We start from the raw sequence: 20429 nt of genomic DNA, 5'->3' as shown, positions 1-20429 counted from the left end.
TCTGCTGCTGTTCCCTCAACTTCTCTTCTGTGACAGCTTTGATCTCCATGTTCATCTTGAGAGCAGCAGTCTGATGCTGCTGGAACTCTATCCGAAGACCCGCTGCCTCCTGACAACAGTTTAGTAACTCTATAGTCATGTTCTCCATCTTGAGCTCCTCAATTTTTCTCTCCGCTATATAGCCTGCCATCAGTCAAGTTAAAGTTACTTGTATAGTGCCAAGTTATGGCATGACACTTTACAAGTAGAGTACACCTTCCTTTTAACATGTACACTTTACAAGTCGAGTACACCTTCCTTTTAACATGTAGGAATGTCAAGCACATCCAGGCTCAATGGGAACGGCCATCTGCTTTGACTGCTTAGGGGGTAAGAGAACAGGAAAGCGGCACAAAGAAAAAGCCAGATAATGGAAAAAGACAGATCCAGAGAAGAAAAGAGAGCGACAGAGATAAAGAGAGAGAGAAATGGGGTGAGTTTAACAGATAGATGTGGACGTTGGCAGGCCTGAAGGAGAAAGACGACTGTAGAGAAAAACAGAGGGACGTAGGGCACAGTAAACAATAACAACCAGCTACAAAAAATTACATAACAGGTTTAACACAATGCTGATCTTAATGTTAGTCCAGCATGGAGAATACTTCTATCAATACTACTAGTGCTAATACTGTTACTAAGGGTGGCAGCTTGAGCCTCTTCAAGTCTGAAGCCTCCTCCAGCAGCAGCATAAGTTAGGCATTGGAAGTGGGGAAGCACAAGGCTCCTGAGAAGAAGGCAAGTTAGTAACAAGAATTAGTACAGGAGGACAGAGAAGAGGACAGAAGGAGAGAGAAGCCCAGTGCATCATGGGAGCTCCCCCAGCAGTCTAACCTTATAGCAGCATATCTAATGACTAGCCCATGCCAGCCCTAACTGTAAGCTTTATCAAAAAAGAAGTTCTGAAGTCATGGACTGCTTGTGATCAGCATAAGACGCTTTATTTATCATGTCCAAATGGACAGGTGACTCAGCTTTGCCAATGTCCACGAGACTTGGAGGGGTCACTCTTGCTCACTGCCTCCATTTTGGCTCAGTTGTAGAAAGAGCACCTAATTTGTGTGCGACGCAACAACAATGGATGACATGCAGGCAGCATTAGGCCTGGTGCTTAGTCAGTGGTTTTTGCTTAAACCAAAAGTAAGCGACAACAGTCAGGCAAGGCTTCAAGTGGCGAAACAGAACAATCACGATAGGTATAAAAGACTTGACCATGTGATCGACCAGTATTCTGCCGAGGCAAAGATGATACAAAGTAGATGACGTAAGTGGATAAGTTACCCAATCAGCGCCCCACTATGTGTTTACGTCACATTTTTAGTTCCCGCTCAGCTTGCTTCAAACCCCAGTGGAGCCGGGACCAAAATGGCCAAAAACCTTCTCAGTTAAAGCTGCAGGAGGAGCCACAGAAGAAAAGTGTGCTATATATAAATATGAGGAATATATATTTGATGCTGTGCAAATGTATCGCAGGTCCATAACTAACAAAGCTGCTGTTGGATGCATGTATATTGGCTTTTTGAAATATTTGATCATATTCATACCAATGAAAAGCTATTAATTTGGAATCTATCCTCCACATTATCAGGAAGGGGCAGCACTGCTGCATGCTGTTCACCCCTGACAAATGCCCCTGGTCCATACCTGTGTCTTAGTCACTTTTGTCTAAATCCCATGTGATTGGCTACTTGTGGTGAGAAATGACCTGTGATTTCAGCCCTGTCAATGAACAGGTATTTGGGGGGAAAACCCTCTGAACTAACATTTCATCCATCCATCCATTTTCTACCACTTATCCTGTTAAGGGTTGCAGGGTAGGCTGGTGCCTATCCCAGCTGCCGTCTGGTGAGAGGCGGGGTACACCCTGGATGGGTCACCATTCCATTGCAGGGCAAACATATATAGACAAACAACCATTCAGTCTCACAGCCACACCTACATCCAATTTAAGAGATAAGATAGTGTTGTCAACCTTTGAAATAAGAAACATCGCCAAATCTTGTTGTGGCCAGGTTACATTAACATCAGGACATTTGCAGTTGTTCTCCCAAAAACATAACAATAAAAATGGGTGTGTTTATTGAGATATCTTGGAATATAGAATTTCATTCCATCCATTTTCTTCCGCTTATCCTGTTAAGGGTCGCGGGGGGACTGGAGCCTATCCCAGCAGCCTTTGGGCGGGTTCACCTTGGACAGGTTGCCAGTCCATCACAGGGCCAACACATATAGACAGACAACCATTCACACTCACAGTCACACTTATTACTTACTAAGAGTGGCTGATCAGCCTAGTCCCCGTTTGCATGTCTTTGGACTGTGGGAGGAAGTACCCAGATAGAACTAATGCAGGCACAGAGAGAACCCGTGCTTGAGCCAGGGCTTGAACCTGGAACCTTCTTGCTGTCAGGCCACAGTGCTAACCACTGCACCACCGTGCCGCCCTATGGAATTTCCACTGAGAGTAAAATGAATGTCTGTTATTTTGCTTCAGAGACTTGTGTAGGAGCACTGATCACTCGTACGTTTGTTGAATTATGCACATTAAACTGTGTGTAGCTTTTTACAATATGTCATAAATGTTTCATGAGAATACGTTGACATATGTAAATTGTATACTCTTGAGGTAATTTGAGCTGTAATCCATGTCCACGAGCAATGGAATCACCCAGGACAATAGACGGGACATCTCACAGATTATTTCTTAGCAGTGAAACATTATTATTATCCATATTCTTGTCCACCCTTTCACCTTTCGTCTTTGCCTCTGCTGAATTTAGCGAAGCAAGGTTCTCATTTTATTTACTTCTCCTCCCCCTCGATTTCATTTTCTCTGAATTGTATCTCTACCCCTCTTTTCAGGCTCCTTTGTCTCTGTTCATCAACAATAGTGGCCCTCTCCCACTGTTTTTACCTCATCTCTTTTCCCATTCTATGCATTAAATGCAGATTGTGACACAACTAGTAGCTCCCTATAATTAGTTCTCTGTAATTACTGGAGATTGTGATACAAATTTTTCTCATGCTGTGTGTGTCTATAAAGCATGCTTAGTGAAAATCCTCTATTTTCCACTCCCTCTCAGCTATCTTTCCTTTGTTCTGGTCCTCGTTCCTTATCTCACTTTCCACCTTATTTAGTAAAAGTGGACCATTTAGATCTTGATCCTCCTCAAGTATAAATTGTTTCTTTTGCCGAGTCTGTTATCTGCTCTGTTATTCTCTCCTTGCTGGCCTTTATTTTTGCTCTGGCAAGACATTGTAATAACTGAGAGGTTGTAAGAAGAGGAGATGGGGTATTTAGAGCTCTTAGAAATGGACAGAGTAAAGGAAGAACTTGTTTTATTTGGAGAAAGAGACTGGTGTTATGGAGCTGAAGTCAAAGAGGGGTATAGGATGTCAACATTGGTAATGTTTAGGCTGGCAGGGAATAAAGAATCTGATGATTTAATCCATCCATGCAACCACTTTCTTCCGCTTATCCTGTTAAGGTTGCCGGGAAGGCTGGAGCCTATCCCGCCTGTCTTTGGGAGAGAGGCGAGGTTCACCCTGGACAAGTCACCAATCCATCACAGGGCCATCACACATAGATGGAAAACCATTCACTCTCACAGCCACACCTACGGTCAATTTAGAGTATCAATCAGCCTCGTCCCCTCTTGATGTCTTTGGACTGTGGGAGGAAGCTGGAGTACCAGAGAGAACCCACGCAGGAACAGGGAGAACATGCAGACTCACACAGAAAGATCCCGTGCTCGAGCCGGGGCGCCAACCCGGAACCTTCTTGCTGTGAGGCGAGAGTGCTGACCACTGCACCACCGTGCCATCACTGACAATTTTATAATAAAAGTAAACAAAAATTTCCCTTACCTATGAAATGTTCAAAACACTTGGATGTAGTGGTGTGGGGTTTGACTCACAGCCCGCAAGCAGTTTTGGATTGAATTTTGGGAATTCCAACAGATTTGAATGAAGCAGAATATTAGTATTTGAAAGAAATACCAGACAATCCATGTCTTAATCAAAGACATGGACCTTTGTTTCTGGAGAAAAAAAGGTTCCTGATATTTGAGATACTTCAAACATATAAACATCATATATAAACTACGGACTGTAGAATAGCTGTTGAAAACTGAATATAGCACAGGCAAATCTTGGAAAAAAGACAGGAAACAGACTGGAAGAACAAGAAAAGACAAACTAGGGGAGTGCATTTCAAAATAAAACAGGAAACTATGAAGGATTTGATCAAAACACAAATCAAGAGGCACAAAAAAGGTAACAAGGACAACAAGGAACAACAACAATGTCAGAATGAAAGAGTCCAAAACTGTCAGTTTGGAAATAAAACTCAACACACCCAAAGGAACTGTGACATACTGTAAGATTCTTTGAGAAGGAGATGATGGAAAGGAGACAGTTGACAGCAGTGAGTTTTGCTGCAGAGGAGAAAAACAGCTTAGAAAAGACTGCAAACTGACTCTTAAATGCCAGAGTTGTCATGAAGAAGAGCAGTAAAGAAAAAGCAAAGGTAACTGAACAAGGAACTTTGGTAAAACTTGCTACTTTGCATTAGATTAGTGAATCACCAGTATTTTCCATATGACACAAGCTTGAATGTGTGGTTCAGTTTGCCCAAAATGTACCATTGAATCAGTGATGGTAATGTTGCCTTGACAATATCATTTGTCAGGAATAAAATCAAAACCAACCACCTTCAGATGACATTGAGGAGAGTATTGGATGGTTGCCACTCCAGGTGATAGATCCTGCTCATTAATCTTTATTCAGTCTGGTGGGAGTTAATGTCACAGTAAAAAAAAAACTGTGAAAAGGCTAAAATTTAATAAAGAGATTTTTTTTGTGGATTGGATTGAGGTTTATATTCATGTGCCTTCACCTCGTAAAAAGACAAACTAGGAGTGCCCTAAGCTTTTGACCTTCCTTGAGCAGTCTGGACGGTGTATTAATTCTTGGCATCAATGTTACGCTGTATTAATGGATTGGCATCTGCTGCACTTCTCCTCCCACTGAGGTGCCGAGCAAGTTACAGAGATACTAAAGTAACACAGTTGAGGGAATGACCTCAGTAGTGGCCCAGAAAGATGCTAGTTTGCTGGCGCAGCTCAGCACACGCAGCCTCAACCAACCCAAAAATAGGGCCCTAGCTGGCTCCTTTGAATACTTGCTCTTCATCCTTAGTGTTTTGCAGCTTGTCTTTCTTCTCTTCCCTCTCACTTTCTCTCCGCCCAGCTTTCCTTTTCTCCAGTTATCAGGCAGAGGTCTTCGTCCAGTCGTACATTCCTCGTTTCCTCATTCTCTCTCGTCTGTCTGTTCCTATATCTCTGTCACCTGGGGATGGATTACAGCTCATGTTAATTGATATTCTCACTCTTTCCCGCCCTCTATGTCCTCTGTTTTCCATCCTGATATCATTGCCTTCCCTTTTCTGTCAAACTTTTTTGTCGTTGCATTTATATGTGACATTCACACATCTTCAGCCCCATGTTCCCTCTCCTTCCTCTGTCAGAAGGGTTTGACTTGTTCCTATAGCCCTCTTTACGTGTCTCTTTTATTTCTATCCTCCTCTGTCACTCATTTGTATTCCCCCCCCACATCCTGTCTCCATCTTCTCTTCTTAGGTGAAGGGTGTCTACTGTCTTGCTCACTTCTTACACAAACATTTCCTCTTTTTGATTGTTTCCATCACACTCGCCTCAGTTTGATTTATGATTGCAACTGACACGGAATATATTTGAGCGTAATGGCAACGCAAACAAATAGTGCTTTATTCCCTTTTCCTGTTTCTCATCTTCAACCGTGTCTGTTTTTAACTCCATTTCAATGAAATTTGAATTCACTCTAGCTTTACTGAATACCTTTCAGTCTTTGTTAAATGTCCCATTACATTATCAAAGTAAAAGGTCATGACCTGTGGGCTTCCATTGCCAACAGAGAAGAAATATATTCCAAATTTCATCGCCTAAGTAAAAGCCTCCAAATCTGCTGCAAGACAGCTCCAGAGTGGTGCCTCTGGCCGTCAGGAAACCATATCTTGCTGGGGGACACCTCAGTAGGGCTGCTGCTGCTGCTTCCTGTCTGCCAGCTGCAGCTGTTGCAGAGAGAAAAACCTGGAGAGTTAGATCATGTGGAGAAAAGGAAAATACTTGGAATGAAAGAAACACAAACAGAGATTAAATACCTCATTTAGAGGTATATAACCATTTTCTCTTCACTCAAGACTCAATCTGAGCACCCAACGATCCTAAAATTAGAAAAAAAAATTATTCTTCAAAAAAACACATTATGTCAGTATGTATCTGCACTTTCTGTGTTATTGAAGAACTGGTCAGTTTGTTTTAGGTAATGAATGTAAGTCTTGAAACCTTTTTTATTTTACCTTTTAAGGAGGTAAAGTAAGCGTCATGGACAGATTGTGATCGAATTTGGATGCATTTTGGAAATAATCTGGGTTAATTTTTAGACATTGGATCCTTGACAGTTCCAGGCCATAAATTAACTTTTCCTTGAGTTCATGGACAGATAGAGATGTATGACATGTTCTGGATCTATTTTTGATGTAATAATCAATATTTTGAACAAAATTAGAGGTATATTTCAATGAAATGTGTGAGTACATTTATTTTAACAAGAAGGATAAAGCAACAGATTGTGTCCTGTTTGATTTTAGGTGGTTGGGAAGCCATTATTTTGAACTCTGTATCTACAGAGGTCTGTATTCTCTGAGTGAGTTCTAGTCAATCCTCATTTTATGATATTGCTAAAATAGAGTTATTTGTTACAGCTCATAGAATTTGGTTGGAAAAGAAATTCAAAAAGCACGAAAGAAATAAAAAATGTAGCCTAAAATGAATGTTGTTTTCTTGGATTTACAGGAATGTAGTGCACAAATAAACTCAATTTATTTTGCAAAAGTGATTCATGACAGTATTGAATTGATGTCACAACATATTTTCTTTCATAAGTATGCTTTTATAAGAACACCGGATTCTGTGACATCGTATCCAACGGAAAAATTCATTGCTCATTATCCTCACTCGAATAACTGGGAATCTCAGGTATTGTCTCTTCAAGGTGTGGTGGAACTTTGTTGCCAGGGCAACAGGTAAATCATTTCTTTGCCAAGGTCAACCAAACAGAGATTTGTATGTGGATGTAAGCCACTGCTCCCACTCTGATGACACACAAAAGACTACATCAACAACCTCACAGGATTGAAATAGTGGTTTTATCTCACTGGAACAATGTTTGATTCTCGTACTTGCCCGGCAGATACACAATTTTTTTTTTATCATTATTACTTTATTATCATTATTATCAGGATTATGTAATATTTTTAGACTATCATCAATATTTTTAGTTCATCTCAAGTAACTAATTTTGCTTGTCCCTTTTGCAAATATTCTAACAAAGAATTATTTTCAGTAAAGTTGAATAAACAAAATAAAATCGTAATGGAATTGTTTTTTGGACCAGTAAGCTCATCATTACATGTCTTCAAACCAAAACATGAATCAGAACTGATGGGGGGTTGTCAGCTATTTTATTACTTCCTGTCGACTCTGTTGTATGATTTGCAGTTATTGCTTCTGCTGCTTTTAAAAAAAAAGGTAGTGTTTCTCAGAAATCGCAAACAGATGGTACCAACACTAGAAAATAATAATTAAATGTCAAAGTGTTGGTATCATTTGTTTGCGATTTCTGAGAAACACTACCTTTAAAAAAAAAAAAAAAAAAAGGAGCAGTGCCACTATTTTAGCAGTCACACTGTTTTAGTTTCTACATCCCCAACTTATTCTACAGAGGCATCAGTAAACTGATTGGTGAATAGGAATAAAAAAATAAAAGAAACCAGAGAGAGTGGGGAGGACGAAATGACTTGTCCGTCCCTCTGTGAGATTTTTTTTTTCACTTTCTGAATTGACGCAAAGTATCTAAAGTAAACCTGCATGCTTTAAAAGTGCCAGAGGGATGGAAGAAAACTCATACGGGGGAAGAGAGATAAAAGCGTGGTAGATTTAAGATGACCGCAAAAAAGGAAACAGCGATTGAAGGAATTTTTGGGGGGATGAGATGAAGAAGGAAATAATAATAAACATGAGACCAAAGAGCTAGGAGAAATTGACACCCTTGTGAATACAACCAAGCCAAGATAATAGAGAGGGATGGAAGTAGATTTATTTTTGCAGTTTTCAGTCTCAGAGTATTTCCTTCTCACTGGGAGGAGATGAGCCAATGGAAGAGTAATATGGAAATATTGTAAAACTTTGAAGAAAGTAGCAATATGTAGACAGAGGAGAGTTGGAGAATGCAGAGCAGTTAAAGTTTAGTGCTACTGGGTAATGATTGACAGTGCAGGGTAGTGCTAAATAGCTTATTGCTAGTTCGTTGCTGGTTGGTTTAGGGATGTGACAGCTTCCAGTTCTGACCCTTTGGTCTACGACATTGAATATTTTTCCCTCTCTTTTGTAAGTTAAAAGGTAATGAATAAAATTTTGAAATAACAACTACATATGGCTCTGTTCATTAACTTTATATCTTCACCAGCACTCTTTAGATCATGCTACCACTCGTTAGCTTACGCTACCGCTTGGAGCTGCTAAAACCCTTGATTTAATAGTTGGAATTCCACCCAAAAAATCACCGAACACATAACTTAAAGACAACAGCTGTACTATTTAAGCTGCATCCAAATCTAAAATGATTTCTCAAAGCATGTTAGAATCGATGTAGTATCTTCCTGCATTGCTGCCCATGTCTGTGTCTGCAGTGTTAGCGATTTACCTTGCCGCTCTGAATTGCAGATACTTGCTGCTAAGACAGAGCAAGAAGGCTGGGGGGAAGTTATGATGACTGCTGTGTATGAAAAGTCACAAACAGTTATCCGTAAAATCACAACACGTGGCAGCAATATTATGAATGGAGGTGCGGCACTAGCCAACAGTATTAGCCTCCTTCTTCTTGCATCCTGAACTCTACAGACTGTGAATTTATGTGTGAAACCAAGTGGTGAAATAACAGTGTTATGGGCTACTTTAAGGATGTTCATTGTAACAGTTTACAGAATGCCACACCATCGCATCTCCAGGTTGGCCACTGTTGTATTTAGCAGAGCACTGGGGTACCACAAGCTGGTTATTGGAAAGTTGGTAGTTTATTCATGAAAGCAGGGTCTTTCTATCTGCAAGGTGAATTCTATAGTGTTCCTAAAGGTACAGTGAGAAGGCAATCTTAAAGTTTATATGTTTGAAACATAGATTGCTAAATTTCTTCAGTAATTCTACCAATCTTGACCGCCATGCCTTTACAATGCTAACAATCTTAAGCTTACACCCATTAACCCCCAGTGAAGAGTGGTTATTAAAGTACAGTCACAGACTGCTGGTACAAGAACCTAACTTGGCTTTTCCCTTTGGACCATTAATGATTGCAATATGTTTAGTTGCTATATGGTGAATACATATCATGGATGTTTATAACTTGTACTCAAGCTTATTTGATTTGGCATTTTTAAAATTTTCTTTTCTCTTTCTGACAAGTTCTTTTCTCCTCTGTCTTCCACTATTGTATTTTCCTTAATCAAGCTCCACTGTCAGTCTTCTCTTTGCTTCAAACAGGAAAGCATTATTAATGTATCTTCAGCATCCACCATATCAATGAGTTATATTCCATGGGTATAATTTCCATAATGCAGTTTTTCTCCCCACATGTGAACTGTAATTGGATTCCCTTTATGCTGTGTCATTTTCAGCAATTTCATTTGATCCTAGTGCTACAAAAGAAAAGAAAGACAGCAAACAAGAGAGGGGGGGAAGGGTAAAAGGTTTGTGTTGAGCAAAATTGGGAGTGTGAAAATCAAAGGATAGAGGACACATAAACCTATTCATGCATGTGTATATCCAATCACAGCACACTTCTTCACATGCACATGGAGAAGCAGGTACTAGACCTACTATTAAGAGCAATGGTGAACATGCTCTTGTGATCAACGTATTAAAACACTAATAAAAATTCATTCAATCTGTCTTTCTATGTTTGTTTAACATCAAAAATCAGCTGAAAGCAAGTTGTCATTTACAACATCAAAAATAAACATAGCATTAAAAGGTGCAACTAACGATGATAATAATAAAAATGATGGTAAAATAGGGAGCAATATGTAGGTAAGGGATAAGACAAATATAAATGGTAAGTACACATACACATATTTGGGACCAAGGATCTAAACTGACCAAAAGAATCCAGTGTGTTGAGTTTTAAGGTATATTGGAGGTTGTTCCATTCATTGTGGGCAGGAAAAGCAGTCACTATAAATTCTGAGGACCTCAAGTGAAAGCCAGTGACAAAATATGGGGGACCGATTCGACAGAGTATGGATATAAGATGGGAGATCACAAATGACAGCTTTGTATATGAACAGACAGCAAAGTAAACTGCCTCTTTCCGCGAAAGAGGACCACATAACATTATTGTAAAGGGCACATTGGTGAAGACCCTAACTGTCTCCTGTGATGCATCTAAGGGCTGAGTAATGAATGGAGTTTGAGGGTTTAAGGACAGAAGGAGTAGCATGGCGGTAGATCACATCTCCATAATCCAGGCACATACACACACATACACAAACAAAAACTGCCTCAATTACCCTCCTCCTACCAAGCATTGAAAAGATGGCTTGGTGCCTTTACAAGAATCAAATTTTCTGTCGCATTTTACTGAAAAGATGATATAGATGAAATTTAAATGTAACCTTTACATCAAGCCATATGCCAATGTATTTATACTCTGCAACGCTTTCAATGTCAGACCCATTTACAGTGTGAATATGTTGGCCTTCAAAATCAACATTTCAATAGTTTGAGGTGGTTATATTCAAAAACGTTATAATTTTCACAGGACAGTTTTGTAATAAATCTCTTTGTTTGTCCTTTTTTTTCCTCAACAAGTATAGATTTAGTCCTCTTCAAACTCCACTCATGGGAGCAGAAAGGGACAACAGCTGGACAGCAGCTGTGTCCTGACCGTCAAAACCGTCTGCTCCGGGGCTTCCGTTTCTGACAGAGCTAGTATAAATGTTAGCAGCGCTAGCCTCGCCACTGGTGATGCTAGTGCCATATATGGAGACAAGGCCTACACAGCAAGAGGTTGAATGTATCAGTGGTTACATAACTTAAAACAGTTAGGGAACTACTGCACTTTTACATGGAAGTCTAGCATTTATGGGCTGAATATCATTGATTTTTTTTTTGTGCTTTTTGCTCAGTCCTGATGGGATTGATTAAACCTGGTGTCACTCATGAACAAATTAAAATGTTCTTACCATGACCTTTCCATCTTCTAACTCTCTCTGTTGCAGGAAGTGCCGGCACACCAGTGGTTTTCAATGAGAATGGAGATGCCCCTGGAAGATATGATATCTTCCAATACCAGATCACGAACAGATCTACTGCTGAGTACAGAGTTATTGGGTCCTGGACCAACAAACTACACCTCAAAGTGAGATTTTTACACATAACCACACGTGCACAAATTTAGACCATGAATACAGTCAAGCACATGAAGCCCTAATACATTACATGCATTTACTCACCAAAGACTTAAGTGAAAAGCAGAGAGAAAAGATGCAAGAGAATAGGAAATGTGCTGGCGGACTGGATGTGTTTGAGTTATTGCTATCGTTAAGAAACAGTAGTTAGATGAAACTGAGTGTAGATCGAGTGTGCACTCACACAGACACACAAGGACACACTTTATATACACGACCTGTGTGCAGAGAGAAGATTATACACCTGGGCATCACATACAGCCATACAAAAGCACGCAATTGACTGCACAAGCAAACAGAGGCTCCCATCCTCTCTATCTGTCTTCTGCCTCTCGCAACCACCCAGGCGTGCTTTCCAAACTCCTTGAGCTTGATGTTCGAAATTCACCCAGGACTTCATTAAAAAGGCCAGATGACAGATGAGAAGACTAATAGACACTAAACGCTTTCTGCATGATGGACGGCCTGGCTGACTGAGAGAAAGAGAGAGTGTGCAGGACATCTCATAGTTATAACACACACTGTTGGGCACTTTGACATTTGACAAATTAGAAACTGTATTAGACTTGTTTAACAGTCCAGTTTAGGTTGAAGACCAACAAACAGGTCTATGAACAAGACACAGGAAGTTTATGAGCATAAACTATAAGACAGGAATGTTCATGGTTAATGTTTTATTTAAACATCTATTATGTTGCCATCACAGCCAAAATTTAAAGAACAACAACAACAACACAGTATTATTGAAAACACAGTTCTTGTATATGGTACAAAGTACATACATGTGACACAAATTGAGAAGCATATTGGTATGTAGTTGTTATCTCTGTGATTGACAGTTATCAGTTAGTTTATGCATGTTCTCTGGTGTGTGTGTGTGTGTGTGTGTGTGTGTGTGTGTGTGTGTGTGTGTGTGTGTGTGTGTGTGTGTGTGTGTGCTGTAAGACTATGAAATGAAGATGAGAAAAATTCTGAATCAATGTACTTGTAGAAACTGATTTGAAACTGAAACAATGCTCATTTACACTTAAGCCCAAACACAGACGGACACAATCTAACTTTTTTTCATTGAAGTTAGTTTTTCATTTCTCCTAAGTAGTACAACGTTGTATCAGGGTATAAAGGTTCCACATTTAGATATTTAGCATTGGTAATATAGCAAAATATGTAGTGTTTGGCAAGGAGTTAGCAATGTCTGATGTTAAGACAATGACAAGACTAATTTTGTCTCTTTTTTTTTTTCTTCATGTGGACGTTTGGACTGTAAGCACGGTACTTTTTAAGGATAGTAATAGTGTTTCATTCAATAGCTCACTCATAACCTGGTAACTTGTTTTTTTCCAGCTCACTTTCAATGGCCTATCAAAAATCTGCAACAAAGGTTCAACTCCAGTCCTCCCCGCAGGAAGTAGTGGTACTTACAATGGGCTGAACCACCACCTCTAGGGGCTGCAACCTCTTGTGAAACCTGGGGTCTCTGCCCACCCCAAAGTTTGAGAATGAATGGATATTGGTTCAAAACCAAAACTGGTACATTATTATAGATATTAATGAAACTAGAGTCGGGGAATAAAAGTACATCAAACATTTTATTAAGTGAATATGCCTAAAATACAGATTTTTTTTTTAATCATCACAAGTGCACCGTCTGTGACTTCTTTATGTATCTATTTGTATATTTATGTTTACTATCCCAACATGTGAGCAGAAGGATGGATGACATCCCCAGACACTTAAGTACCTCACTCAGCCATTAAAATTCACTGTATAACCTGCAAAACCTGATTATGTTAGTTTGATTTTTATAAGTCGGTAAGAGATTTCAAATCAAATGTTTGAAATGTATGTGTCTCCAGAGAGAGAGAGAGAGAGAGAGAGAGAGAGAGAGAGAGAGAGACTCTCTTAGAACTCTGATTGCCTGTGTTCAGCGACAGTGTCACTGTCCATGGTGCTGAAGGCTGCAAGGGACAGTGTACGCGCCCCCCCCTTCACACCCACACAAACACACACACTCACACACAGTCTCTCAAAACATCTTCCTCACGGCTCAGTACAGAAGAACATGCAGAGTTTGACCTGACACTTAAACTTGAGGGCATAAACACTGTTGGAATATATGAGTGTTGTCCCTAACTTCCGATAGTCATTGAGTAACAAACTAACATCCACCTTCTGTAATAAATAGGCTTTGCTGCAGATTGAATGAATTAGGAAATAAAACATTGTTTGTCGCCCTGTAGGAGTGAGGAGAGAAACTCAGTGTTTATGTCAATGAGCCGCAAATATTTGCATAACTGGTGAATGGAGATGCACATTATTTTTCATTATGCCTTGCAGATTTTCTGAAAATTTGGTTAAAATTTGTGATACATGTGTTTGGAGAGAGATCGTATCAATTTTGTGCGTCCCTGAAGAAATTAATTTTTGTTTGACTGGTGTATTGTGTGCCTGTTTAAAACTGTAATGCTCCATTTTGCTCAGCACCCTTGACAACGGGTACGACAGAGTTTATTACAAACACTCACGGGTATGACAGAGTTTATTACAGACACACACATATGGCAAGCTCAGGGATTCACTGTAATGCCAACATGACACAAACACAAACAAACAAAATGCACACATGGAAGAACATATGCACACACACACAAACACACACAGATGGAAATACAGATGGCCCATTTGTGCCAGATCTGATTATGCTCTGATGCTGTCTTCCAGACTTGCTGGTGTTAGTTTTGTGCCCAACAGCGCTCAGGAAATGATCAGAATATCTTCTTGTGCTAATTCTTCTCCAAGTTGCCCTGTAGAAACACTTTTCTTCAAGTCCAGAGAAAACAAAGTGTTAAAGGACAGTTGACACGCAGTTGTTTCAGCTTCAGCAGATGGTTGCCAAGCTTTGTACCGGCATAATATCCTCGAAGCTCCAAGTATTAATTTATGTTGTTGTAGATGAAAAAGCAAAGAAGTTTGAAGAAGAAAAATAGAAGTGCAATCTATCAAACAGACATCATCTAACACTGTCCCTCCCTTCTCCACTTAGATGGAGGCCATGCGTTGGAAGACAGGCGACCCATCACTCCCTCCCTCTGTATGCAGCGTCCCATGCCGTGCAGGAGAAAGGAAGAAAGTGGTGAAAGGTGTACCCTGCTGCTGGCACTGTGAGCGTTGTGAGGGATACCACTATCAGGTAAGTCCACTCAAACCAATGAAATACACTCTGATGAGCATATAATGGAACCTCTGTTCACTTTGCAGTAGTCCTTTGAATTCTATTTTTTTTGTTTAATTTTGAACTCAGTCACTGTGTATTGATCATTTTAGCTGTAAATGAACCCAGTAGCAACAGTAAGCGGCTAATTTTTGTCTGTAGGTGATGGAGACATGGGCATAGAAATGATAAATCTGTTGTTGTTTTTTTTAACAGCTGTTATTAGTGTTTTCTGAAGATTATAATAAAAAAAAACACCAGTTTAATGAAAAAAAGGAGGAATAAATAATTCAAAGCACACCAATCCTGCCAAGCACCCTGTGATGACCCTATGTTAAAGGTGTGTTCAGACCAACAGAAGTGAACAGATGGTTTGAAATGGTCTGAATACACCCTTAAATAGTGAAACAACAACAAAATTCAAACTATATATTGAACCCACATCGTGTACCGACATGCAATTATCCGTGAACACTCGTGTGCACAAGCACCCCCACCTGAAATATCATATGTGCACACAATTTAAACATATAATCTATTAATTACATCCCTGTGCAGCTCCATCAACTTCAGATTGCATCCGTTTTCTCGCCGCTGAAATTTTAAAATCCAGAATTTCCATAAATATTTCACTCCAATGAGCTCATGTCACAACCCTCAGAGAATTTGGGAGAAAACCGTTTGGTTGTTGTCTTGTGTGAATCCCGTTTATTACAATTATCAAACATTAAGGTGACAAATACACAGAGGCAGGGAACTCAGGAAAGGCTTGCAGGTGACGACAAACCATTAAAAAAAACCACAAAACATTCACTTTTCCCAAGTTGTGCTAACTTACCTGACAAAATAACTAAGGTCTATCTGACGACTTACCTAGATTAACCCAAAAACACACTGCAGCCGCCACCCATATGGCCTTGTGATAATAACATGGGATTCCTACGTGTATGAAAAATGTGAAAAATAAAACAAGAGTACCTACTTCCCTGGTTCACACAAATTGCCTCACAAAACGAGCGCCTCATAAAAGTTAACAAAAATGGCTCCGGGCCCACAAACAAGTTACAGAATACAGAATAATTACGTAGCATTTTCGAGAGGCACAAAGGCTGACTGCTCATTAGGAGCACAGACAAGGCAATGGCTAAAAGGGCACAGACGCTTTTATCAGCAGGCACTAATGCAGGGCGGTCTCACGTAATCGCTTGAGTTCCACGGGTGAGCAGAGTTGATTACAGGGGAAGACGAAGTAGAATGGAGAGAAAAAATGGAGATGATGACCACAGGATACAATGCAGGAGCAACTCGTAACTGAGGAGAATTGTTAGTTATCATGTCAACAACACAAACATGTGGTCATTCCAGGACAGTAACAGTAACATTATCTTCTTATTTTTTCTTCAGTTTTTTGGGGGGTTTTGTTTTTGTGGCGCTGGGCACATAATTGATCATGCAGTTATCTTTGTTTAAGGAAGACCATCTACTTGGGGTCACCAGTTGTTCATTGTATCAGCTTTTATCGTCATCTTCAGCTGCTTTCAGAGACTGCCAACCAAATCGTTTGCAGGTTTAATACTTCACAGGATGTAGACGGTAAACTGCAATTCATTCAATCTTCCATGACACTCTCACCATTGAATAGAAATTGTCTGGCAAACACTGTCTTCCTCCAAGAATAAAAGTGAACAAGTAATTCTATGTGATATGTTGCATTCTGGCATTCGGTGGTGATGTGAGATTTGTTTTCATAACCAAATGTCTCAGTGCCTCTTCACTGGAACTCTTATGTGCAAAGTTACACCAAGTGCACTGTTTACGTAATTGATTATTTGCAGAATCAGAAACTCATATTACCAAAGCAGCACAATAATGGTGTAATAAATAAATTAATTACACAGTAATAAGCAAATATTAAGCATTATATTAAAAAAAAGCAAGCAAAGCTCTTGTATAACACTTAAATTCAGTTGCTGAACATAATATACAACACAGAGCTCCTCAGCGTAATTTGCAGCACAGCCACAGCCAGTTTAATTTGTTGAAGGCTCTTACAATGATTTAACAAGATGTGCTAGCAATAACAGCATTTTGGCATTGTAAACGTGCTAATCTCTTCATGGATCTTCTCTTTGACAGCTGGTGCCCGCTTAGTCTCACTTTACTGTAGAGTTTTGTCCCCCATGTGTAGCAGTCAAGGATTATTGTTTTTACTCATTTCAAGCAATTATATATTTAAAAAAAATGAATCCACTTAGGAGGTCCATTTTTATCTTCCTGTTTGAAGAGTTCATTTGCAAAACTGATAAAAGCCGTTCTTAAGAAAATTACATGAAAGAATCAAGCACTTTTGATACATTTTTGATCATCATTTCATGTAAATTGATGTTATTTTCATATAGTTTTAATTCAATGTTTATCCATTTCACAAATGACTCATCTGTTTTTGCAAATGAGCACTTCATATGTGGGACAAACCCCTCAGATGCTATTACCGCAAATGGAAGCACATAATCTGAGGTATGGGGAAAAAAAGGGTCTGATCACACATTACTAAGATACACATCACCATGTTAATTATATCACAGTCAGGGACAATTTAGCTGCCCGTCCCCTTCCCTATTAAGTTAGAAAACTCCATGAGGGAATGAGTGTATGTGCAAAGAGTTCCCTCGCTCAAGAAGCAATAAAAGAACAAGAAAATATCAGCAGCAAGCTATGATTGTCAGGGAGAACAATCAATACTCATTTTGTAGACACACACAGTTGCTCTAAAATCAATAATCTGTCGACACATTTACTGTAGATTTGGGATTTTAGCAGAGTGTAAGATGCATGACAAAAAAACAAGCATTTGACGGCAAATATCAGATGTTACTTTCAGAATATACATAACAGACAGCTGAGCTTGAAACCTTGAGGAAGATGCAGTAATTGTTGAAACTGTTGTAGATGACAGCATGTAGCATGTATACAATCTACATATAGAAAACATTTTGTTCTTGTTTTGTTTGGGTTTTAAAACCACATTCATAGAGGTACAGAAATGGCAAGTGGATTTTAGCTGGTCCGTCAGTTAGCTCGTCTTGAAATTTTCTATTCACTTCATCTGTTTTTAGAAATGTTCCATAGAGCTTTACGATTTTTTGGTAAGGAAAAGCTATGCCTTGGATAATCTGTGCCTCACTGCTCTGCAGAGTACAAGGACACCAAAGAAAATCCTCATGACTCAGCATGCAAGTGAGGAATGTGTCCAATAGTGCTTGTGCTCTTAGAATTTGGAGTCAGTATGAATAATTGACAAACCTTTCATGTGTGTTTCCACTCTCGCTCTCCCACAGGCGTCGGAATTTACCTGTGAACTGTGCAAATATGATATGAGACCTGATGCCAACCGCACTGGCTGCGTTCCAATCCCGATCATCAAGCTGGAGTGGCATTCCCCCTGGACCGTTGTCCCCGTTTTCATCTCCATGTTGGGGATCATAGCTACATCTTTCGTCATCGTCACTTTCGTACGATACAACGACACCCCCATCGTGAGAGCATCAGGACGGGAGATGAGCTACGTGCTCCTGACAGGAATCTTCCTGTGTTACGCCATCACCTTCCTAATGATCGCCACACCAGATGTGGTGGTCTGCTCGTTCAGGAGGATTTTCCTGGGCTTGGGGATGTGTTTCAGCTATGCAGCCCTGCTCACCAAGACTAACAGAATACACCGTATATTTGAACAGGGGAAGAAGTCTGTAACAGCACCCAGGTGAGGACAACACTGTCATTATGCTCACACACTCCATTTACCCTCTGTGTGAATGTGTGCTCAGTACACATAGATTTCGCTGGCTGGAGTGACACTCAAGGTCACTGTAAGTGATTTTTATTTTTTGTGTACTCAGGTGTTGTGTATTCACACGAGGCCTTAACCTCTTTACCTTCTTTCTGACTGAGTTGCCTGCAATCATTATTCATCATTATGTTATTTCATACATTATGTATCAGTCTTGAACTCGCACTCACCTATTGTACTGTTTGCACTCGCTGTGAGAGACTCTGGCAGCGAGCGTCGGCTAAGAGGCTAAAATGTTAATGTGGGATTTAATAGAACTCAGGTTAATGTCTCTGCTACCCAGATGGCCATCTGTTTCTCCTTCATCGCCATAACTTACTGGTATTGTGTTGCTATTATTATTCACACAAAATCTTTTGTTTTTTGAAAGTAATTTTAATTTTTCAGGTTTGTCTCTCGACTTCAATGAAAAGCAGACATTTTTCTCAGTTCTCACTACTGCTGTGGTTGTTTCTTAACCCATTTAGACCAAAAAACAACCAGAAAAATGCCTAAAAACCCATCCATCCATCCATCCATCCATTTTCTTCCGCTTATTCCTGTCAAGGGTCACTGGGGGGCTGGAGCCTATCCCAGCGGCTTTCGGTCAAGAGGCAGGGTTCACCCTAGACAGGTCGCCAGTCCATCTCAGGGCCAACACAGAGACAGACAACCATTCACACTCACACCTACAGTCAAGTAAAAACTTGATAGATTGTCAGCATCCACCAAAACCTTTATTTCTCAGCCCATGTAGCAGATTGAAACATGACCGAAAAACAAAACAAAACAAAACTTTAGTGTTTGGCTTCTATGCTGGTCTTTATCCTTCTGTTCATGAAATACTTAACACGATGCTAAAATATCAACAAACACCTCAAACGCAGGGTACAGATATCGGTATTGGGTATCTGTTCCTACACAGTGCTCATGTGCTCACTTGTACTCACTCAATGCTTCCGATACCTTCTGATATACGTCATGGCACTTAACCTCTGAAGTGAGCAGGTACGCTGCAGAGGTGCACTGCCCCAGTTACGGGATTTTATTAAGGTATGGAAAGATGAAAACTATGCTGTGATACATTTTCAAGATGAACAGCAAAAAAAAAAAAATAGCTACATCGACAAAAACATCTGATAAAATATCTGAAGAGCCAAAAATTCAAGGACTTGGCTACTGCTAATGCTAACAATGGGCGATTGCAACAATCAGGCTCTTACCTAGTACATTGCTCTTAATAACCAGCCACTGTCAGTCATTGCTCTCATGGGATTTCAACACACCCAGTGCAATCAAAGCTTCACGACTTTGACAAAAAGCACATCAGCAGCCTGTTGCAAGACATTTCGCTCGTCAGCTTCACTTCTGATATTTAGACAGGCCCAGCGTCTCCTTTGAGCTTAAATGCCCCGCAAATGAATGTGGATTTTACCCTGCAGAGAGTCGTCCTACTCGCTAAACATTCTCAGGTTTCACACGCTAGCCAAGCCATCACAGGTGCATTTGATGATGATGACTTTAAATTTAAAGAATCCCTCAAAAGTTGCATTCACACTGTACTGTGTGATCGCAACAAAAATAGGATTCAAGCCATGAGTGATGATGCACTTTCTTTGCCTGTTGTGTGTAGCACACGCCCTACAGCTGGCTGAAATCCACTGAATATGTTACATTATAGTGAAATATGTGGCAATAATATGTTGAGAATGTAATTTTTTGAGGTGAAGAACATCTAATTTAATCTATTGTAAAATCTTAAATGACTATATCACTTTAAGTACTTGGATTAGGAC

The 20429-nt window shown here is 39.9% G+C and overlaps 1 protein-coding gene across 5 annotated transcripts in view; it reads left to right on the top strand.

Moving 5' to 3' along the window:
• The window catches only part of grm8a (glutamate receptor, metabotropic 8a), a 308183-nt gene that overhangs the window by 260132 nt on the left and 27622 nt on the right, over window positions 1-20429 (top strand). For all 5 annotated transcript variants that reach the window (XR_015112503.1, XR_015112502.1, XM_086202203.1 and 2 more), the window contains exons 8-10: window positions 11408-11547; window positions 14640-14786; window positions 18146-18567. Coding sequence is in view for 3 of the 5 variants with exons in the window: in XM_086202203.1 (XP_086058329.1) it covers window positions 11408-11547; window positions 14640-14786; window positions 18146-18567 (709 nt within the window). In the remaining 2 variants the exon portion in view is untranslated. The remainder of the gene's footprint in view (window positions 1-11407; window positions 11548-14639; window positions 14787-18145; window positions 18568-20429) is intronic.

This window comes from Aulostomus chinensis, chromosome 4 (genome assembly GCF_037954235.1).
Source record: "Aulostomus chinensis isolate RoL2024-O1b breed Wild chromosome 4, RoL_Achi_v1.0, whole genome shotgun sequence".
Classification (NCBI taxonomy): Eukaryota; Metazoa; Chordata; class Actinopteri; order Syngnathiformes; family Aulostomidae; genus Aulostomus; species Aulostomus chinensis.
The sequence above is the reverse complement of the archived record's forward strand: the minus strand, read 5'-3'. Positions and strand labels throughout refer to the sequence as shown.